The sequence below is a fragment of the Pempheris klunzingeri genome, chromosome 9 (genome assembly GCF_042242105.1).
Source record: "Pempheris klunzingeri isolate RE-2024b chromosome 9, fPemKlu1.hap1, whole genome shotgun sequence".
In the NCBI taxonomy this organism is placed as follows: Eukaryota; Metazoa; Chordata; class Actinopteri; order Acropomatiformes; family Pempheridae; genus Pempheris; species Pempheris klunzingeri.
In genome coordinates this window covers 19,840,398-19,864,013 of record NC_092020.1, presented here as the reverse complement: position 1 = coordinate 19,864,013, position 23,616 = coordinate 19,840,398, and the positions used below count along the sequence as shown (strand labels likewise).

The 23,616-nt window shown below is 41.2% G+C and overlaps 2 protein-coding genes across 2 annotated transcripts; one reads left to right on the top strand and one right to left on the bottom strand.

Annotated features, from left to right (window-relative positions):
- The first annotated feature begins 209 nt into the window (after window positions 1-209).
- LOC139206760 (integrin alpha-6-like) lies at window positions 210-9,568 on the top strand. The gene is made up of 25 exons (XM_070836337.1): window positions 210-435; window positions 517-638; window positions 1,498-1,577; window positions 1,657-1,927; window positions 2,351-2,470; window positions 2,683-2,896; window positions 3,599-3,795; window positions 4,244-4,332; window positions 4,422-4,549; window positions 4,841-4,930; window positions 5,012-5,076; window positions 5,406-5,551; window positions 5,635-5,781; window positions 5,950-6,071; window positions 6,181-6,337; window positions 6,620-6,703; window positions 6,816-6,895; window positions 6,993-7,067; window positions 7,296-7,398; window positions 7,491-7,667; window positions 7,753-7,854; window positions 7,970-8,080; window positions 8,280-8,384; window positions 8,489-8,614; window positions 8,969-9,568. Exons 1-25 carry the CDS (start codon window positions 260-262, stop codon window positions 9,053-9,055), a joined length of 3,174 nt encoding a protein of 1,057 aa, XP_070692438.1. The 5' UTR covers window positions 210-259; the 3' UTR covers window positions 9,056-9,568.
- A 1,973-nt stretch (window positions 9,569-11,541) lies between these two features.
- Window positions 11,542-23,027, bottom strand: gpc2 (glypican 2). The gene is made up of 11 exons (XM_070837010.1): window positions 22,850-23,027; window positions 20,952-21,110; window positions 19,728-19,862; window positions 17,593-17,768; window positions 17,375-17,455; window positions 16,616-16,781; window positions 15,676-15,806; window positions 14,401-14,547; window positions 13,410-13,546; window positions 12,063-12,235; window positions 11,542-11,914 (listed from the first exon to the last, which is right to left on the bottom strand). The coding sequence occupies exons 1-11, from the start codon at window positions 23,025-23,027 to the stop codon at window positions 11,637-11,639; spliced, it is 1,761 nt and encodes a 586-aa protein (XP_070693111.1). The 3' UTR covers window positions 11,542-11,636.
- Window positions 23,028-23,616: the final 589 nt, after the last annotated feature.

Below are 23,616 nucleotides of genomic sequence, written 5' to 3'. Positions count from 1 at the left end.
CATTACCAGCAGAAAAGATATTTGCTCAAAGCAGAAATTGGTTAATATTAACTACTGTTGTCAAGTCATAAAGTTGAACAGTGCAGTTTTGTTGTGAAGATAACTTTCTCTCCACCACACCCTGTTTGCCTGTGTCTACAGTGAGCCATTTAGCACCTGCTAGGACCAATCCTTTTTCTGAGGGTGAACACTCCCTCTGTGCTCTCGCTGCACACTGCACAAGAAAGAGCAGATTAGAAAGGCTTTGATTGACAAATTCATGGCAAAGCACTGGCACGCGGTGTATCTGTGGAGTGTCTGGCACCTCCAGACCCTAAACGTTGCAGCTTTCAATCTGGACACTCAAAATGTGCTGCAGAGAAATGGAGATCCGGGAAGCCTGTTTGGATTTTCTGTTGCCTTCCACCTGCAGCTGCACCCTGCCAGAAAGACCCTGTGAGTGAAAGGAAGTTATTCAAGTATGAGTAAATTAAAATCTGATTTTGTGTCTTACCACTGGAGGTGTTTTTCCCCCAGATTGCTGGTAGGAGCTCCACGATCCAAACACCAGAACCTAGCGAATGTTACAGGTGTCATATTCCAGTGTGATCTTTCTACAACATCAGAGCGTTGTCAGCCCATCGAGTTTGATAGTGAAGGTTTGTTTGCCTCTTTTATTTGAATCTGTATGAGTCATGTTTTTATGTTAAATGTGATGTAATCAGTGGCAGAAAGCAAACCTCAGGACAATTTTTAGGTAATTTCATACAATTTTATAATTTCAATCCACTTTTTTATATCCATGTTTCAGAGGGAAATGTTGTATTCTTTACTATATCTACTTGACAGGTATAGTTACTTATTGAACAGAGATTAAGCCCTTACATTAAAAACAGATTAATTTATTAAATAAAGTGCACTGCTAAAGATTAAACCACCTTTTATAAAAAAGCAATGTCTACTTGCACAGGTTTCACCTTTTATTAGTAATTAGCAGATCCACCAACGAGAGAGCTCCCCTCTCAACTTCAACGTGGTTTCATTCAAAGAACTGTTTCAGGCCTGAGGAGTTTGAATTGTGAAAAAAAAAATATATGCATATAACATAAGTCTACACGGTAAATGCAGGTTTGTGAAAAAGCCCTTTTTCGTTATCATTAATAATCAACATCACCCCCATCTGGTGACCCTAAAGGAGCTTACTTTATGTAAAGTAATGAAAACTAACTCCACCTCATCAACAGCAAACAGCTAAATGCTGCAAAATGCAACAGCAAAATGCTGCATGCACAATGATGCATCACTAATAACAATCTAACAGTTTTATATTCTATTTATATTCATTTAAGTACATTTTTGAGAAAAAAAACTCTTTACATTTACTTTGAATGCAGAATGTAGATGTGTAATGAAATATTTTTACATCATAATATTTTTGTTTATTAAAAGATCGAAGTACTAACTACTGAATGTAATTATATCGACATTGCTGTGAGCTCAACGTGTTTATTTATCCAGAGTTCCTTGATAGCAAAGGCATAAACGACCAGTGGATGGGAGTTAGAGTGATGAGCCAAGGTCCTGGTAAAAATGTAATGGTAAGCAAAAACACTGCATATTTAAAGAATTCTCTCCATATTTAAAGTCTGCAGTAATTTCATCATCTATCTCTTGTAGGCTTGCGCTCATCGATACCAGCAGTGGAGCCCAAGCCCGAGCCTTTATGTCCCCCGCTTGGTGACGGGTCAGTGTTACCTCCTAGGAGATGACCTGCAGGTCGGGAAGGAGGAGAGGAAGTGGAGGAGGGTAGTTTGTGACAACGAACACCTTACCAGACGTCAAAAGGACCATGAGTGGTTTGCATACTGCCAGCAGGGTCATGGAGCATCTTTTGCAAAGGACAACACATCTCTGTTATTTGGAGCACCAGGAGCGTACCTGTGGAAAGGTAAAATTAAACTTAGAACAAACATCTTTATAGAATTTAACATTTAAAGATCAGTTTTTATTTTTGTATAACTGGACGTTGCTACAGGTTCCTACTGAAAATATAAATCTTCAAAACTTGGTCACAAAAACTTTAAAAAATTTCATTTTAGAAAAAAAAAGACTACAACAATTTCCTAAAACAACTGTAAACGGTGCATTTTACCTGAAGTGTGAACTCTATTTGTATTTGACTGTTCATCACAATGCACTCATCAAGTCCACATTATTTTGATCATCACTTGTTTCAGATCACAATGACATGCTGTAAAACGTATATGCTGAAACATGCACTTAAATTCTGCAGCTTTCCTGAGAAGAAGAAAAAAATGCAGCATTTTAAGTTTTGTTATTCTGTATTTGTCTCATGTGATGCTGTTCAAAGGAATCGTACGAATGGAGCCTTTGGACAACCTGGACTTCTCCAGTGAAGATCCTCGTGAAACTGGGGATATTGACCAGTTTAACCCCAAACTGATTCCTCTCCAGAGAGACAGCTACCTGGGTCAGTTTCTAGTCTGGTTTGAGTCATTTAATGAATTTCAGGATAGATCTTGCTTCATATATCCAAAGACTGATGAAATTCTTAAATAAAGATGGGCTTTTCATAACTAACAATACTCTTGTAAGTATTAAGAGGTACCCTAAAATGTAGGTACCCCCTACCTTTGTTTCCGTATAACTTTGCCCTAAACAGCTTCATATTCTGCCCTGCAGGATTCTCCATTGACTCTGGTATGGCCCTTATTGGGGAGGGTGAGCTGACCATCGTGTCAGGAGCGCCCCGAGGAGGTTACAGCGGCCAGGTGGCGTTTCTTAAGGCAGACCCTGCGGCAAAGAGAAGTTTGTCTGTGGAATTAGTTCTCTCTGGTCCGGGTCTGGCCTCCTCCTTTGGCTACGATGTGGCAGTGGTGGATCTCAATGGTGATGGGTAGGTTTACTTCAACGCTACCAGAGTTACCAGAGGATGTCTCCTCATGATTTGTTTACTCTGTGACTTTTTATCATCACCGGCATTAGGTTGTGTGCTCAAAGTCAAAACTTAATGGCCAGATTTCTATGGCACTTGCTGTTTATATAACTGTTTTTAGTGGATGATTTGGTGACCCCACGGCTTGCAGCGTAACATGATCATTTCTTGTTATTTGAACACAAGTAATATCCAAATCTAACGGCCAGATTGCCATGAAATTTACTGATCACATTCATGTCCCCAAGAGGATACACCCTTTCCGTTTTCGGCACACCAAGAGCTTTGCTCTAGCACCACGCTGCAAACTAAATTTGCAAACATCTAATAGCCAGTCTGTAGATGAAGCTATGACCTTTCCCTGTGTGTGGTAGTGTTATGTTAGATTTAGTAAGTAGTAAGGCTCAAGAATTATAGAAAAAACACGTGTGTATGTATGATATTGTGGAGTAAACCTTGCCTTTATGGTTCAGTACTACCTTATTTGCATTAACATTCAGGTGCTTGTCATGCCAGCGCTGTGAAATGTGCTCACAATCTACTTCACACACCTTTACTATCGCTACTGAAACACTCTGCCAAAACAAATATGGCTGCCTGTTTCAGTATCTATCACTAGACTGCTAGTGTTGCTCTTGTGTTGCGCTCTTTTGTTATGTGCAGGTGGGACGACCTCGCTGTAGGAGCACCGCAGTTCTTTGTTAAAGATGGTTTGGTTGGAGGAGCGGTCTACATCTATATCAACAACAAAGGAAAAGACTGGGAGAAGATTGTTCCAACACAACTTCTTGGACATAAAGACTCCATGTTCGGCCTTGCAGTGGAAAACATTGGAGACGTTAATCAAGATGGCTATGGAGGTTGTGAAGTGTTTATATCAAATATGTCATACACTGACAAAAGATGGAAATGTTTTCATTTTAAATGTTGAATTATTTAAAGTGAGAATATGTAACTTTTGCTGTGCCACTGTACAAGTGGCAATTACAGGATAATGGTGAAATATAAAACAATCATACAATATTACCCACTATAACCCACTGATTTGGTAGCAAAACCTGAGTGTAATGAGATGAGCATGGGAGTGTTTTTTCCTTATGAATTGGACTTTTCATTTGCAAGCACAATTATGTTTCTTCCCTCAAAAGTTTCACTTAAAATCTTGACAACATCCTAAATAAAGGACAGGCAGGTCATACAAACGCTGATATCAAACAGACTTTAAGGAAATTCAAGATACATTGTTAAACTACTCTGTTTGTCTCTACTTTATGCTGTCACCACACAATCTGTCTTACTTGGTGTAAGATATTGCCGTGGGGGCACCTTATGATGGTTCTGGTCGAGTATACCTTTACTATGGCTCATCAGATGGCGTCGACAATAAGCCAACACAGGTGAGGTTGTGGGTTCAAACCTGTGGTTTGAAATATCAAGACTAAACAACAGACTTTGAAATTACGCTTTCATGTTTTGACTTCCTCAGGTTATCTCATCGGGATCCAAACAAGTTATTCTGTTTGGGTATTCTCTGTCTGGCAACTTGGATGTGGACAACAATCAGTACCCTGATTTGGCTGTGGGGTCTCTTTCTGATTCTGTCTTTGTTTACAGGTAAGATTACAGCTACATCTCAAACACTTGGAGATGGAGAGAAATATATCAGTTTGAATCATTTAACTTTTTTCCTATATTTACTTGCTTTTTATGTTTTTGAAATTATCTATGAATCTTCCTTTCTTAGGCCATCTTGGCAAGCACTGGTCTATCTTAATCAATCATAACAAAAACATAGTAAATCACCCCTTTTGTTGTCTTTCATATTCCTTTCAACTACCGTGTCTTATCGTAACTGATCTCAAACCAGTGAATTTATCCAACCTGTCATTTTTGTTGCCTCTACAGAGCAAGGCCGGTGGTCAGTGTCAGCATCTCTCTAAAGATCACGCCAAACAAAATAGACATCACAAAGGAACAATGTGATAAACGCACGTGGTAAGAAGCACGAAAACACAGACGTCAACGTGATCCATCTGCAGGTTTACTGGCTTTTGATCCAACGTGTCTTCTGTGAAGTTATTTTGCAGCTCAGGCATGCTTTACCTACACAGCACATCCAGCAACATTTAACCCTAAACTGAGTAAGTCAATATAATTAATATGCTTTGGAAAATAAGTGTATGGATGGACCACAGAGTTAGAGCCCACAGTGGTGCTTAGATTAGTTAGATTCTTGATTTAAAAGCTCAAGCTTAAGTTATCATTTGACTATGTTAGCAGTATAGAATTAATGGCAGTAGATGTTGAAGAAGTCTAAGTAATAGTAGTAATAGAAGAAGCTGTGGAAGCTCCAGTGTTTGCTGCAGTAATAATGGTAGTAGTAGTATACTAATAGCTACAACAGTGGTGGTTATAGTGAGTGAGTGAGTGAGTACAGGCAGCACTTTATGTAATCTTATGTGTGCCTCAGTCTTCAACTACACCTTTGAGGCTGATGCTGAGAGGAGGAAAGTGAGGCTTCCTCCCAGAGTGGATTTTCTTGGTTCGTCTCGAGGAAAACTGGAGCTGCCGGGACAGAAGAGAGAAATCTGTACTGACACCAAACTCCGACTTCTGGTACTGTTCTGTGTAACCATTTAAGAGGCCCATCTAACACCAAACTGTGCACATTAAGCCACAACAAAACTCTTCTGTTCCAGCGTGATATTAAGGACAGGCTGCGCAGTATCCCCGTCTCTGTCACTGTGTCTCTGTGGAGCTCCAGTCAGACGACCGAGACAAACACAGATCAGGCCGACATCACTCCAGTCCTCAACCTCTTCCAGCAAAAGGGCACTGTCTCAGAGGTACGAGTGTGTGTGTGTGTGTGTGTGTGTGTGTGTGTGTGTGTGTGTGTGTGTGTGTGTGTGTAAAAGTGTGTATCTATCTATCTGTCTGTATACCTCTTTGTCAGTAAAATGTGTGTTTCTTTGAGGGATATGAAGAAACAATTCCTGCTGTGTTGTATTTCACAGATTACCTTAGAGAACAAGGGCTGCGGTGCTGACAACATTTGTCAAAGTAACCTCCAGTTACAGTACAAGTTCTGCTCCAGAAAAACACAAAATAATCAAGATGTTTTCAAATCACTGGCCAGGTAAAGTAAAAAAAAAAAAAATGAAGCTAGGTAACCATCTTAGCTACACAAGGCGATGTGTGTGACTGGACCCTACCTCATGCTCACTGGGGTCACCTCCTGCCTTTAGAGAGGATGGTGTTGCGGTCATCACTCCCTCTGATGAAGACATCGCTTTGGAGATCACTGTGACTAACAGAGACGGGGATGACGCACACCAGAGTCACTCGGTCATCATGCTCCCGGATACTCTTCATTACTCTTCTGTTGTCTACAATACAGCAGCAGTGAGTATACAAGAACTCATTTGTGGAGAGCAAAATGTAAAAAGTGTGGAATATCAGCCATTAAAGTAAAAAAAATACTGTGATGAAAAAGTTGATGTGTTGCATTGTTTTAGATTACTGTGCATGTGTATCAAGATTTCCTAAAAACTGTTTTTATTCTAATATAGACACAGTTCCTTGTTTTCTGAATGCACTTTTGTAAAGTAGCTTCATGAAAAGCATTATAAATAGAATGTTTTAGTATTATCATGACTAGTTGTAATATTACTCATTTATGTACAGGAAACACAAGTGAGTTGTACAGCCAATGACAAAGGAACACTAATAGATTGTGAACTGGGAAACCCACTCCAAAGAGACACTGAAGTAAGTAGCGTTTCCTGTGTGTGTGTGTGTGTGTGTGTGTGTGTCACCATATGCATGTATAAGCATATGTATGCATGCATACTGTATGATGACTTTTTTTTCATCCCTTCAGGTCAGTTTTCATGTCATACTCACAACGTCCGGCATCTCGCTGAGTACAGAAGATGTCAACATCACCCTGAAACTTGAAACGCAAGTGGTCCTAAAAGAGCAGATATTGGCACCGGTTATTGATCAGTGGACTGTGCATGATTATGAATTAACATGTTCTATTATTCCTGTGATGTAGGACAAGTGTGCAGGCCATACAGCCGGTTGAGGCGTTAGCCAAAGTGGTTTTTGAGCTGCAGCTTCAAGTATATGGGTAGGTCCTGATTGCTTTTATTGTCTTCTAAATTGTGTTATTTTATGGGTATTGTTTGTAGTTTTAGTTGATCTGTATTTCTGCCATTTTTAAGTGGTTGAACGTCATTTTTTTTGTATGCAATAAACGCCACGAGCAATAAATTTGAGCTTGAAAATAGTTTAGAAACTTTGGAATGATGAATACAAGTCAAAAGATATAACATTAAGGTGTGCCTTTGTTTGTCAGACTAGCCAGGCCTTCTCAAGTTTCACTTGGGGAAACCTTGAGGGGTGAGAGCGCCATAAAATCAGTTGATGAAATTGGAACTCCGGTTCAATATGAATTTAGGGTGAGCCATCGTTTGTTGCTACCCTACTGTAAAATGCCTTTAATTGCTTTTATTGCCTTGTTTTAAACTGTGATGTTTTGTTTTTCAAACAGATAACAAATTTGGGAAGACCACTGAAATCTTTCGCCAATGCATCACTAAGCATCCACTGGCCGAAGGAGAACTCAGTGGGAAAATGGCTTCTGTACTTGACTCAGATCAGCAGTAAAGGTACGCAGTCTGTCCCCTGCTCACCTGTAGACGAGGTCAATCCACTTAAACACGTAAAGGTAATACAACCTTTTGTTTTATTGATCAGAATTTAAGTAGGGCTTGCGATAAACCTCCCTTAATCTGATAATGTTTGGTATCAAGGGTTGGCATGACCCCTTTAGGAGAAGACGCGAGGCCGAACATGAAGCCCTCTCAACTGATGGATTCCCATTTCTACCGACAAGAAGGAAATACAAAACCTTGGTAATGAATCATTATTAGTTTTCTTTCGTTGATCTGATGTTTTTCACACTTCGTTCCACTTTTATATTCAGAGAGTTAGGAGGTTTTGACTTGGATCTGCTGTGCTCCCTGTCAGACCTGCTCGGATGGACTGAAGTGTGTGGAGATTCGCTGCCCTCTGCTGGGCTTGGACAGTACTGCAGTGATGGTTCTGCACTCACGCCTGTGGAACACCACCTTTACAGAGGTGCTCATTTTCTTCCTCTCATTTGTTCAAAATGCTTCATCTCTGACTGTTACATGTGATGAAAGTTCCTTAGTTTTGTTGCTTTAATGTTGCCAAGAACTATTCAAACTGTCTTTAAGCTTTGTGGCTCTTTGCTGCCTGTCGCCTGCCTGTCCAACAGCATCACTCAAAGTGCTTTTACTTTGCCTCTCCCACTTAGGATTACAGCTCTTTGAACTATCTAGACATTGTTGTGGATGCTACTCTCAGTTTAACAAACTCACCAGAGAATATTGGACTTAAACCAGAGAAGCCTGGGACAAAGGTATTTACCTATTAAATGATTTCCATCGTTCATTTTGAGTTTGTGCATTGCTCACCTGTAGATGTACGTCAATAACCCCACTCTCATGATATCATCATCCACAGGTGAAACTGACCGTGTTCCTTGAGAGAAAGACAAAATATTTCACCAAAATTGCCTGGTGGATAATCTTCCTGACAGTCGTCGCTCTGCTCCTGTTGTTGGCGGTTTTTGCTTTCTCTTTGTGGAAGGTAACAAATAAAATCAGTATGTATAGTTTGGGGTTTTTTTCCTTGAGAACTGTCATGTGATGGAAGAATGATCTCTAAAACAATACTGTACATAACATTAGATAATAGATTATATTCCCTCTAAGTTTTAATTAACTGCAGTTTTCTCACCTTCGCTGGATGATGAAACTGCATGGAACATAGTCGATGTTCTCAATTATGAATAATCCTTTCGTCACTATTTATTATGGATTAGTTGTCTTTACTTTCTACTATAATTTTTTACTATTCTTTTTACCATCTTCTATGTATTGCCGCAGTAAATGTAGTTTGTGAATCTCTGTATTGAGTCTTATATTTTCTGTCCTTTGTCAGCGTGGATGCATGAACTGCCTCGCTCAGAGCAAGAAGCCCTCACATGATGGAGATCCAAACGCAGAGACGGCTCATCTTAAAGGCTAAAAGGAGAACAAAGTCTGCCTCAGTGCCTCATTAACATAAGATTTGAATGGTTAAATCTGCTAGTAGTGCAGAATTTTTGGTTTCATGTTATTGCTGCCTTTGTAAAAATAAAAACAAAAATAAACCATAATTTTCTTTTTTTTTTTTAATGAAGCAGAAAATATCACTCGTTTGATACCAAAAAACTGTTACAACAACATGAAAAAAGTTGTGCTATACTTTCACCATAAAGGAATGTGCGAGTAGTGGGAATGGATGAGAGGTTGGACTAAAGAACAATTTACCTGAAGTTCAATGGAAATATTGCAGCCACCACATCCTAATCGGACTGCTGATCATCAAAAGCACATATGATTACAATACTGTCGCTTTAGAAATACTGTTTTCTCATTTGTCGTAGTGCAACATAACACTGTTTGTGGTGAAGTCTTGTACATGGTCTCGACTGACTTTGAAGGGTTTCATTCCAAAATTAAATTAGACAGTTTGTCGGCATGAATCACTCGCCAACACTAACACCAGACTGTAAATCTCTTATGCCTACTCTTCGTGACAGAGCACTGTTTTAGAGGATAAAATCATCTTTGATATGCCGAGTGGTTAAAAGGAAGCAAATTTTGAAAGATTTGAGATTGAAACCCTTCTCTTCCTATTTCTTTGTCTTACACAGGTGCAATAGCCCATCAGACTAGACCTGCACTTCTGTTACAACCAATAAAAAGTGGCCTTTTTCACAGCATCTATACATTCTTTTTATATTCCCCGTCTGTACTTCTGTTGTCTTTTGGGATCATATCCATCGACTTTCGTCATCTTTGACAAGTCACTAGACTAGGCAAAGCTTAGCTTAGCAAAGCTTAGCATCAAATAAACAGTAGGAAATGGCTAGCCTGGTTCTGTCCAAAGGTAGCAAAACCCTCCAAACAGCACCTTATGATTTTCTTTGTTTAATAAATCATACTGATTACCGATTACTTGGCAACTGCTCCCAGCCAAAAAATAGTCCGCCACATATTCCCACTACAAAACAAATTAGTGAGCTTTAAAAAGGTGCTGGTTGGCAGATGTAGATACCTCTGGACCTCTGGTCAGTGTTAAGCTGCCCCCCATTTCCAGTCTTTATGCTAAGCTAAGCTAATTGGCTGCTTGCTTCACATTAACCATGCAGACATCAAAGTGGCATCAATCCTCTCATCTGATTCTCAGCAAGACAGCGAATAAGTCCATTGCCCAAAATGTCTGCCCAAAACTGATTCTTATAACTCACTCTGTCCATGGATTCAGGTTCTGTTTTTCCCCTCTTGAATATTCTTTGATTTTTTTTCTGTCAAACCACATTCAGCATATGAAAATCAAGAGCCATCGTCTCACAGTTCTTGACAGCATTTGTCTTTCAGTCAACATTCAACCTAATTTCACATCACGTCGTGAGCTCGCTCACCGTTTTCATCAACTTTTGTTGCTTTTAGGAAAAATAAGTAGAAAAGCGCGTTAAAAAACATCCCAACATCTTTTCAATGTGAACTCAGAACGTACAACAGACAATATAAAACAAACACACATTCGCACACATTGCTCCTTAACAAACTCCGGTTCGGGCTAAAAGTGATGATTAAGTGTTTTGTTGTGACTGGTTTAATAACAACAGCTTTTTTATGATTGGTTTACGAAAAGTATTCGGTGGTATCAGGTATAAATACTTTTCCTTTTTTTTCTTTTTTAAACCAGAGAAAGTTAAAGACAAGCTCTTTTTTAGAAAAATAAAAACACTCCAACCTTGCCTTTAAAAAAAATCATAACAAGAACAATGAAATATTATATTACAAATAAATTAAAACATCAATATATTACACAAATTAACCCCTTGTCGTCACAAGTAAACCCAAATTCATTTGAGCTTTTAGGTACATTCCAAATAAGCCCCTTGTTTGGTTTTAAGAGTCATACTGATGACACTTTTTAAATCTCCAAGCCAAAATAGTGAGGTTTAATTAAGCGAGTAAATTAAGCCTGACTACTTCCGCAAGAGGAAAAATTAACAAAATGAACCACAGCCAGAACAAAACCAAGATCAATTAAATCAATCAACTTAATTTTGTGAGAAAGGCAGCAAACGAACTCAGTTAGATCGAATCAGCCTGCCCGCTGAAATCACGATTAATCTCCATCTCACAGACCACCAAACCATGAGACCATGAGCTTCTTCACCCAAACACGCTGCCAACTCATTTGCTGTCACTGCTACGCTCCAGCACTGCACACCATTCAGCATCAAGACTCCAGTAGGTCAAACATTTCACTGACGGCACTAAAAAAACGGCAGTACTTATTCACGAAGTATTGTTTGTAATCATCAATGCCTGGTGATGCCTCTTGTGTACTTGGGCAGTAGGAAAAACATTCACTTTAACGATTATTTTTGTGCTGTAAACAGGTTTTTTCATTATTGCTAAATTAGCCTATTTTTATCTTTTTTTCTGCTGGTGTAACCAAATTGAATGACATTTTTTTTTTTGTTTCTTCTTAATGTGCTTGAGACTCCGGCATGACAGAAAAACCACCTCCAGGTAGTAACAACCAGCTATCTCCACATGGGGGCAACAGTGACCATGAAAGGCAATGACAACAAAGGAACCAGGCAGAAAGTGAGCCGGCTGGTTGCAGACCTGACCCGTCCTTGGCCATTGTTCCTGTTCCACTTGGACCCGTTTCTTTCTCGGACTCGTGGCGGCTTCGCGGGGTTGGAAGCGGGGTTGCGAGGTGGTTTGTTGTAGGGCGGCGAGTAAGGCCCGTAGCCTGGCCAATCGTCATTGTACCTTTCACCTTGATCTCCACCCCCTGAGCCACTACCCTCCTCACCTGAGCAAAAAGGAAAAAGATTCCAGATGCATATACATTTACAGGATAAATTGATGCCGTTACTAATCCTGCAAATCACACATGCACTTATTACTCCTTTAAGGATATATACAAATACACAGACTGGCTGACTGACAGGAACACTCACTGTCCATGAAGTCCATGTCCTGTCCGCTCTGAGCGTGCCTCAGTTTGTTGGTCACCACCCTCAGCTCCATGATCAGCTGTCTGGTCCTCACATCTGGCCTGGCAATGTCCACCTCCACCTCGGGGTTGTTGATCTGGCTGACCAGCCCGTCGCCCGTCACATCCGGGAGGTACCTGAGTGCACGCGCAGTTGTTCATTTACAAAAGCACAGACATGGGTGCACACAAGCTCTAGGCGACCTCACACAGTGTGGCCTCAAAAGGGAGGTTTTACTCAGAAACAAAACTAATGAGTGTCACCACATTGTATATTTTTGCAACGACCATGTTCACTGTAATAATTGGACATTTTTACAAGGGGGAGCAGATCGATCTCTGCCATTTAATTGCAGCAACGTATGCAATCCTGACTTATGTATTCTTAAAAAGCAAATAATGGACTTTGGTATTGTGAACAAAATATGGATTAATGGAACTGCGTGTTATTTCTTGATACACTGACTGCTCCATGCTGGATGGGTGGCTGTAAAATGTTTTCTCATGGTCCACAGATGATGAATCCCTCTGACTTTTCCTGAAACGCCACAATAAGGCTGAAGTGTCTGAACCATCCAGTCATTGTAGAGATGCTCATGTCCCCGTCGGGATCAGCTGTAGTGATTTATGTTTTAACTTCACCATCATCAGGTCGAAAATTTTAATTTGTTGAATAATAATGGTCAGAATGTTTTTAGCTTAGATCACCACTGTGTTGAAGTACAGTAGAGCCGCTACCATGGCTGCAGACTATTAGTCTTTATTGTAAATTTTACAATAATAAATCATAAAGTAAAGAAACAATATGACCCATGAGTTGCACTGTATTTTCTTAAAACTACATTTTGTCCCAAATATATTTTTCCATGATCAATGGATTCATTGTCAGCATTAAATAATTGTAATGTATATGATGTGTTATTTTATTTCTGTACGTCTGGCTGCAGTCCCACTTTGTGATTAAAGCTGCTCAGGTGGGTGTACTTTTACATAAAACTGTGTTGCCTGATGCAGCTGGAACATCACAGACACAAAGTCATCCATTATGCAGACTTGTTTTTCCTCTCACCACACACACGCTCACAGGAGTGCATAGTGCCTCTAAATCAGCCCAGATACACAGTGTTTGGTCTGTGTCCATGTGCATAAAAGCAGGCAGACCCACACAGTGAGCATGTGGGTGACTGGTGGTAGCAAAATTGAATAAACTCAGTCCATCTGTTGCATCCTTCCACCTCTGCACTATCACTCACTCTCTCTCTCCACCCCCACCGATCTCTTCCCTCCACCCCTCCTCTCTGATGTTGCTCACCTCCCCCGGGTCTGCCCGTTCCAGCAGCGGTCCTCATTTGTGACGTCCGCGGCCATCTTCTCATCGTTGCAGATGGTGTGTGGGAGGGACACCCAGAAGCCACGCATGGGCCGCAGTCGCTCCTTCAGCTCGGTAACCTACACGGAGGCGGAAAGGAATTGGTTATGACTCAGACCTGGTTTGAAAGTATCCTTGTTTGGTATGGCTGGCTGGAGGAAGCATATTGAAGCTGCAGTGCTGACATGACACTGACATGACACTGTTTCTGGGTCAGCTCTGAAACCGCACGTCTTTTATGTTTTATTAATAGATATGAATACCTACGATGCTCTTTCTCCTTCCTCTGCTTTTGGTTTCATTTATTTTGCAGCACTTGTATCTTGCAAGGCCTCTCTGTGGTCACAGGGGTGCTGTCTGGGCTCTGACCGCTGCATGCTTTATTATTAGCTGCTTGTACCAAGCTTGGACTTTACTGTTTTGTCCTTTCTTTGCTTTCTGCTCCTTTGCTGAACAATGTTGGAATCCTGATGTGTGCAATGCAAACTTTTTGACATTCTTAATTGCAGTTTCAGTGATCATTTGAAATCACATTCAACCCAAAAACAAGAGCCAAATGTAAAAAAAAAAAAAATCACTCATACTGATGAACCCATAAACGGCTATTGTCGGACTACAGTTTTGACTACAGGGCTGATTTTGCTTTATGGAGATTTTTAGCGTCTTTCAGCTCATAGTTTTGGTTTTCTGGCACACAACTAATGTTTTGCTTCACTCTCACTGCACTCATTAATTTTTGTTGCTTGGTGATAAACATAGTAGAATTTAGCAGCTGAAGAGATATTTTAGTGGAGTCCACTACAGAACCAAAAGAAGACTTCTCTCCAACTAGCCAGAAACACGACATCAATATCAGTCAATAAATGCTAATGTTGCTCCGTGTCTGCTGGATATATAATATGATAATGTGATATGCGGTATGTTTCTTCCTCACCAGTCGGTCCAGGTTAGTGCCTGCAGCAGTGGTGGGCTTCTCTTCAGGGCTGTAGGTGCGGAAAGGCCTCCTGCTGCCCCCTGACTCTTTGGGTGATCGTTTGGACCGTCCTGGAGCAGGCCTGGGGCTTCCACAACCTTGGAACACCTGGGGTACACAACAACAAAGCAATATCAGTGTCAACAGTGTGAGCATTATCATTACCATCATTATTATCATTATAAGAAACCAGAATTATTCATAAGAAGGTTTTTCCATTGCTTTGTGATGGTTTAAGGAAAAGTGCAGCCTATGGATATTCTTGCGCATATTCTCTAATTTCTTGGACATAGTTTGTGATAAACTGGTGTAAATGAGCTTTTTTTTGTTGCACTCACACTTCAACATGGCTTGTATTCATTCAATGATTATTTGGGGCACCCCCCCCCCACTGTTTATGGGTAAAGGCGCGTACCATGAACTGCAACCAAGTCCAGCTGGGGACCTTTGTTCAGTGTCATAACCCATCTATCTCTCTCTCTCTCTCTCCTCATTTCCTGTCATCATCATCTCTTAGAACGCTATGAAAAATAACCCCCCAAACGATACATTTCTCTGAATGGCCTAAAAACTGATCTACAAAGCAATCGTTGCTCTTTAGTCAAAACTGATTTAATCTGGATGATACATTATACTCTATGAGACCACCAAACAGCCAAAAATGCCTGGTTCTGTCTTCTAAGCAAACCTTATCGTTAGAGTGACCAATCAAAGCTCAGGAAGGGACTCAGTGGAGTCTACATCTAAAAATGTTGCAACTGAGCCGGATATTGGCAACATAACATTATTGAAACGGTTCTCCATAACCACCACAATCCCACTCTGTTGGTGAGAGGCAGCAATTGCATAAAACTGAGCTCTAAATGAAAGGGCTTCCTGTTCCTTGAAGCACCGCTTCCACAAACCAGGAGCGTCTCTGAGATGTGGGTGTCTCTCTGATGGATTAGCTGCTGGGACACCTGCCACGTTTTGATGATACTGTGAGGCTGTCATGCTCATTTTTACTGCAAACTGTCTCATTAAGAAGATTAAAATCAAAATTAAACAATAACCAAGACCATAGCTTTGACTTGTAAGATGTTTTAAAAGATGGTAGACGATGTTCTTTATGTGGTCACAAAGGTTCAATGAATACTAGAAATACTTTTGTGCAACAACTAGTTCGCAAAATCCTGCAAGAAAACCCATCAATTTCCATTTTATTTCCCCATCATCTGTTTGTGCCCTCTTCCTTGCCTTGGTGGAGATGGTCACACTGTTTTCCTGCATGTGCATGATGGCTTCCGACACTTTCACAGAGATGGAGTCGGCTGCAAGCTCCATGTTGAACGGCCCCTCCAGCTTCTCTGAAACCTGGTACAGAGCATCTGATAGACGACAGAGATAGAGATGGCAGGTCGATAAGGTTTGCTATGACTACAATCACCCAAGTTCTGATTGTCTGGTATTACACACAAAGAGAAAACATAGCTGGTGGCCTACAGAAGACCCTGATAAACATCAAGACAATGGCTCCCCACGTCTGAAATCTCTCACTGGCTGAACAGATTTGATTTACGTGTGTGTGTGTGTGTGCGCATGCATATGTGTGCGTGTGGTTACAGGACAGTACAATTAGGAAGCAAGACAACATCATATAAACAGAACTGAAAAATAAGGAGGAGAATGGTGGTTCGAGAAAAGGGTAGATGAGGGTAAAAGGGTTTTGGGTGGAGCGCACACGGACTGAGCGATGAAAGATAAGAGGGGGCAGTGCACATGAAAAGAAAAAAAAAGGCAGGAATGTATGGGTTTGATGAAAGGGGAAAGGAAACATAGGAAGACAGATCAATTGTGAAGGAGCAGAGAAGCATTAATCATTAATGAAGAAGGAATTCATTAGGGGAAAAGGAAGTGAAAGTAAATGAGTGACAGGGGGCAATAAAAGCGGTCGACTTAAAGGTGTGCTCATCTTAATGATGCTAATAATGTAAAATGCTTTTAAATGTCATTTGCACCATCATATCAAATCTAATAGGACCTCATATCATTGAAACCAAAGGTATTGTGGTTCTTTGATGATTGTTTTGGCTGAAACATGCCTAATCCAAAAAATTATAAAATGTGTCATGCACCTGACCTTAAGCCCACCTAAACAACAGCAGCATATTAGGATGTTCACCCTCCCCTCACCCACCAATGAAATTGCTCCATTCGGTGTCCAGGTCTGCCTGATTGGCTAAGCAGCCCTTCATCACGTTAAGGCACAGGGAGTGGCAGGGCCGCAGGGAGGGCATGCCTCGACACAGAGGGCAGTACCACTGACGCATCAGCCCTCGCACACACTCCGAGTCTGCAGTCAGCTTGTAAACAGAAACAGTGGGTTGAAGAGTTAGGGCAGGAAGAATTCATATAACATTAACTTTAAAGCTACATAAGGGAACTTCACATTCATTCAATATGCAGCAAATCAGCACCCTCTTATTCCAACAACTGATTCTGTAATTTGTTGTTACTAAAAAAAGGGACAAGAGAGAAAAATGTGGAGCAGACATTAGTTGATTTACTAAATTAAGTAATAATCATGACAGAAATTGATTTGCAGCTGTTATGATGATCGAACCCCAACCCTCAAATGACCGGAAAATCGAATGATAGAACAAATAAAAAAAACCAGAGACCTGGAAATATACCTACATGGATAATGAAAATAATCAAATCATCAAAGTCATATATAGTTATATTAACCAGCTTCATAATGTTGACTCAGCAAATAAGGTGAATCTAAAGGCTTTTATGTTACTTGGGTTGTGAAGCCCTCTCCAACTTTGTTTTTAGAGGGGCTATGAAAGATATAAAGATATGCATCATTATAAAAGGAAAACTATTTCAGGGCCTCAGATGTAGGCTAGAAAGTTAACAGCAGAACAGACAACAGTAAAAAGGAACAGCTCACCTTTGTTGCTTTGTTAACAATATCCCGACCAGTAGCCAAGCCCTGAGACAGAGCTCTGGCTGCAATGAAAGCCCTCGACACCTGAAGAAGGAGGAGAGAGAGAACACAGCCAGATCGGTCAACTGAACTCAATCAATCTGCATAATATGAAATACAGTTTTGTTATACCGAAGTCATCAGGTTTTGTCCATATTAACGTTTTTTCACATGGCACATACTTGTACGCGCAGTTTGCGGGGCACGTCCCCAAACGGCTGCAGCTGTTCGGCGTGTTTGCTGACGCACTCCAGGTAGTCCTCATTGAACTGATACTGGGGGTTGACCAGAGAGAAGACCCGCTCCACCAGTCTGGACCAGAAGTCTGACAGAACCTCTGACAGGCTCACACTGCCCCCTGTGGACACAACGGACAGCGTACAGTATCTGTAATCTGACAAAAATGTGGTTCCTGCAGGGGCTGCTGAAAGACGGGGCATCTTATTAGGAGGCATTTCAGCAGACTTTCAGTATGTTGTTCAATAAGCCTGGATTGAGTTTTTAAATCTATAGAATTACATTCTTATGCAGTGTGTTATTATGATGCTCACTGGGCAAGGTTAAAGGAATAGTTCACCCCAGTTCAGATGAAGTCAGCTATCATCTGGTCACTTACATGTCAAATGATGCTTGTAAACCCATCAAACTCACAGTAAGTTAGCCTACTTAGGTACTACTCTAGCATCTACTATTAATTAATTTATTTATATAACTCCCAAAATCGCAATTTGGCTCAGGGAGCTTCACAATCTGCACAGCGTACAACACCATCTGTCCAAAGAACCTTGATTCAGAAAAGGAAAAACTTCCCCAAAAAACACTTTTAATGGGGAAAAAAATGGAGGGAACCTCAGGAAGAGCAACAGAGGAGGGATGACAATGACACAAAAATTCTTATACATGTAAACTATAAAACATAAGTGAAGAATGTGGATTCAGCAGGACACTAAGCAACTTCTGGAGTCGCCAAATAGGTCTCCACCCTGAGGTAACAATGAAACGAATTTACTTGACTTTTGTTACACAGAGAATTGCTGACTACAAACCCTGCACACACTGTCTGGAGAACTTTGATAGACATCCCTTGGCATATTCCATTGAATGCTTTGTTGATGCAGTGAAAATACAGTCAAGTTAACTTAGTAGTTCTAACACAGTCCAACACACTTTGACTGACTTAAGGTGATATCAATGATGACCTGAACTCTCCCTTCATCATTTAAAAGTTATTGTATTTTGTGCACAGCATCCACTCTACTTGGTGCACGCTGCCACAGGATATTGTAATCAAATAAGGTGAAACTATATATACCAACACAAAGCATTCTTTTTCTGCTCCCTTGGTGTCTATATTGTGCTATTTTTCCCTCATCTATTTCTTCCTTTAAACATGTTTGGGTGCTTGTGCATTAGTCAACTGACTGAATATGCAGCTCTCCAATCTGTAGTCTACTATACTGCCTCAAATTAGCCATACATGCTGTTTGGCAGACAAAGGCAGGTTGACTAAGCAGCAACAGCCTGCAGACACAGACTCACCAGCGTGCCGCTGTCATGCCAAAACGGAGCAATGCGGAACAAAAATAGAAACAGTCATCCATGGGATTCCAATTCTCTCTCTCTCTTGTTCATTCTCCAATTCTTTTTGGCATTTCACGTCTCCACATGGGATCATACTGCGTCTTATCTGGTGTCCAGAGCCGCTGTGGATTTACCACAGCGGGGACACGGACCCATAAAACTACACTGAGCTGCCAGTGCAACAAGGAATCATCACAGCTTTGAACTACTTTTAGTCCTTTACCAACTTTAGCCAGATTACTGCCAAAAAGATTTTAAGCATGTCTCTACTCATTATTTATTTATTTGATAGGAATGTAGCACATTAATGAACATCAGCATAAAAATAAATTGTGTAAACATGCCAGAATTAGCAAGAATGGCAATTTATAATCATAAGCAGGTAACAAATACAGAAACATGAAGTGTTAATATTGAAATACAAGTACGCAAGTAGAAAAAGACATACCCTGTACAACATATCAGGTAAAAGTGTAGTTCTGGTCAGCCTTGATTGACTGACTGAAAAAAAAAGATGGATGGGATCTATTTTTGTTTTGGCATTTTCGATTGTTTTAAAGTGAGAACAGAGAGACAGAAAATATGAGGAGAGTAAAAAAAGTCATCAGCCAGAACTGAGGATGCTGCCATTTCCTGGTATGCTTCTTAAATTAGTAAACCAGCGGGACGCCCCTGATTTCATTGTTTTATTTGGAAAATTCCACCATCTCGTCGGGTATAAATTGGTTAAACTAACCAGAATAATATCTGCGCAGCTCCACAAACAGCTCCTGGAAGACGTGTGCGTTCTGGGTGAAGAGCCGGCCGTAGGTCTTGGTAAACATCTGGTTCATAGACTTCTCCGACAAGTCTATAAGCTCTCTGAAGAACTCTGCAGAGACGAAAGGAGAGATTAGATATTAATCTGACATCCATCTTCTTTGCCTCAGAAATCTTAGCCAGGTTCCTACATACATGGGTGCACAGTCGCCCCCTTCCTTCCAAGATCAACAGCTCAAGGGGACAGTTACATCAGATCCTGCACACTGGTAAATGAGTATAACAACATGTACTCTATTTAGGACATTAGGACTCATATGCAGTCTCCCACTCCTTCAGCGCCTTTAAATGATTCATCATGTACATTATATAAAAAGGATGAGGAGGAGAAAAAAAAGGTGATGGCGGTCGACAGCAGGTAGGAGGAGAAAGTGTAAAGTCAGCTCTCTGCTGTGGTTGCTGCAAACCTGCAGCCATACATGCAGGATTTGAGACGGTGTGGGCTGAATTCTCTGAAATACAGTCCCTAACACTGTCTAGGTAGGTTTTGGTCCTAGCGCCAAAAGTCGGAGACAATAACACTAGTGATGTCATAGTGATGTCATCAGGGTTACCTCAGCTAGGCTCGGCATTGACGACAACAAAACTACATCTTAAAGCATGCGTTACATACTGGTGGTTAAAACATGAGAGGAGGCAGAGAGTATCCAATTAAGTACACTATCTGGTTGCATTAATGTAGGATCCAGTGTTTCTGGTTTAAAAAAGACGGGATATCTTGGTTTCCGCTCCTTCAGCTGTGACTATTATTCTTATAATCTCTCTCTTGTAAGTTCCCCAAGTTTACACAAAAATTGCCGGAGTACCCCTTTAATTTCTCACATGGTGATTAAACATAAATAAGAACCATGCGAGGAACTCTGCAATATGTATGCAGTGCTGTGCTTTTAGCTTCCAGAGTCAGTTTTGTGGCTCTGAGAGGAACTGTGCAAGGCAGAGATCCCTAAATACGTTTTTAATCAGCTGTCACTCATCACTACTAACTGAGTAGAGGGAGAAGAGGAGAAGCCAAGTGCAGTTTTTTTGCTTAAAATTTACCCACTGTTGCCTCAAGAATAATTTTTTTGACCAATTTCAAACCACATAATGTTCTCAGTAAAGATGATTAATAACTGCGCAAGCCTGTGAGTCAGCCTCTCACCATCAAACCTGCGGTGTCGCTGGGTAAAAGTAGTCAAAAGGAACTGGCTGTTCTCTTCCACAGATTTGAGGAAGTCCCTCTCGCTCTGGAGTGCCAGCGTCTCCTCCATCTGACTGGAGCAGCAGGTGTAGTCCTGAGGGCAGAGCCGCAGGTGCTCACCTGGAGGACCAGAGGGTGAAACAAGGCCAGAGGGGAGAGAAAAGTTAGCAATGACTGCAACGTTTGTGGAGAAATTAGATTATTTTGGTTCAGACATAACATAACATGGCTAAGAGGTGCTATTCAAATAAAGTTATTTTTAACACCTCAACAAAAACCAGGGCTTATTGTCAACGTCAGCAGGTCTAAGTAGATGTTTTCAGTGAGAAAGTCAATTCCTCCACTCAGTCTGTTCAGTTACTGCGGGGATATCTTATCAAAGATAAGGGTGCAATAGAAAATTGTAATTTCCCTGCATGAATTATTCAGCCTCAGTCTGTCTCTCTTTGTCAGCTCAGGTTGGGTCTTTGATATGTCAGAAGTAATGATATGCAAACGACAACCAGGGGAGACAGAAAAAAGGAAACAGTTCACCGAATGTGGAAAAGGTTTGAATTCTTTGTTTCTTTAATTTTAACATCTAACATGAATTTTACTGCTGGTAACACAGTGAAAAGTGTCATCCCCAACTGCTCCCTGGCCGATGGTAATCTCTGCTTCTATTGTTCTCTCCATGTCTCTCACTATTAGCCCTCTCTCATCCCTCTATTTCCATTTCTAAACTGCCTCTCTTCATCCTTCGCTCTCCCAGCCATCTGCTCCCCTGGCCCACGGGACAGTGAGCCAAGACTCAGGCAGTGATAGCCCAACACACACACACACACACACACACATACATACACACAAAATCAATCAATATTGCAGTTGTCTGAGTGGCTCACACATGGAGCTGAATTGCCACAAAATAAATCCACACACACTAGACATCTGCGTGGTCTGCAAACATACATTTCACTTATTTATTTTACTTTTTTTTTGTGGAAGCACCTGGTCTGTCTGGGGGTAACACACACACACACAGACACACACACTCTGACATTCTCTCACTGATTTACATGCAAAGCTGAACCTCCATGAAGTAGGCTAGATTTTCAGACACTCAAGTGCTCCATCATTATTTGCTCCCTCACTTGGTCAGACATTCACATTTGAACTAATTTCCACCTCCTCCCTTCTCTTGAGCCCTCTCCTCTATCCCAGCCCCCCCCTTCACCAAAACTTCACATTATCCAAAATCCGTCAGTTTGTAATCCACATGATACCTTTTCATTCAGCAGATAAGATTATCACCGGGGAACAGAGCCTATGGGTATATGCTGGGATTTAACAGTGAGCCAGTAGGCAAAGACTAATTAGGGGCGAGGCTCTTTGTTGCACCGGTGTTGGCAATTTGCTCATCCCCTTAATCATCCTATTTAAACAGCACAGAGGGGAGCAAGGGGCGGGTGTAATTTGTTTTAAACCAGCAGGCATTGTTTCTCTTGAGGAAAACGCACCATGATATCCCCATATTGTTTCTCTGGTGCTTATGAGTGACTTTTGTGCCACCTTGTACTTTTATATATCACTTCCATATCGTGACTCGTGGTGTTAAATGCATTGTTTTCTGTTGTAATGCACCTATAATTGTTTGGTGGTGGAGAGCAGCGAGTTTACAGTGACCTTAATGTGCAGAACGGTATTTTAATCCCTGTTGGGATGAACTAGAGCACGCTGGCGCACCTACATCTCTGCAGCGACATGTATCCAAATTGTATTAGAAGCTTGATGGGCACAGATTTATTAACAGATGACTGTGCGTGAGTTTACAAACTGTTATTGTGACGTATTCCAGCTGCAGGATGGATAGTGAGTCTTACCGGAGATTTGAGTCTGCGGTGCGGTGCCTGTGCTGTAGCCCTTCTCCGCGTACACCTGCCGGGTGTCGGCGCAGCTCCTCCCCGCCGCAGCCGCGGGGCTCCGGGTCCACGACAGTGCACAGACCGTCCAGAGAAGCACCAGCAGCGGGCACCTGGGCAAAGAGATCCGGGCATCCATCCTCACCGCGGGACTCAGAGAAAGATGGCAGGGGAGAAGGTTTATATAAGACCAGACGGGTGCAGCAGCTTTTTTTTTTTTTTTAGAAATGAATGAATGAATGGCCGGTTTAGACGCACGCAAAAGTAAAAAAAAAAAATAAGAGTAACAGTATCCGAAATCTTCAGTCGTGTAAAACAGTCATAGTTTTCCCCGGTAAGTGCGATGAACAGATGCGTCCGGGCCGGTTTTTACATCACACATATGTCTCCATCGACCGTATCCACTTAATTTGTCCTTCCAGGGAGATCCGCTGTTGTGTGTAAATGTGAAGGGAGTGTGGATGGGGCACTCCCGTCCCTCAGCCTCATCCTGCAGCCACCCCGCGTCAGGCTCACGGGAGCGAGCACGAGGATACCGGGAAAAGTGTCTGCTTTCAAAATAAAAGCAGTTTATTTATATAGGTTTTTTTTTTTTTTTCCTTTTTTAAATCCAACAAGGTGCTTTTTATATAAGCCATAAAACGTGTTGAGACAAGATGTAAAATAATAAAGAATTTTATAAGCAATATAAACGGTAAGAATGGTAAACTTGGTAACAAGATGTTCTG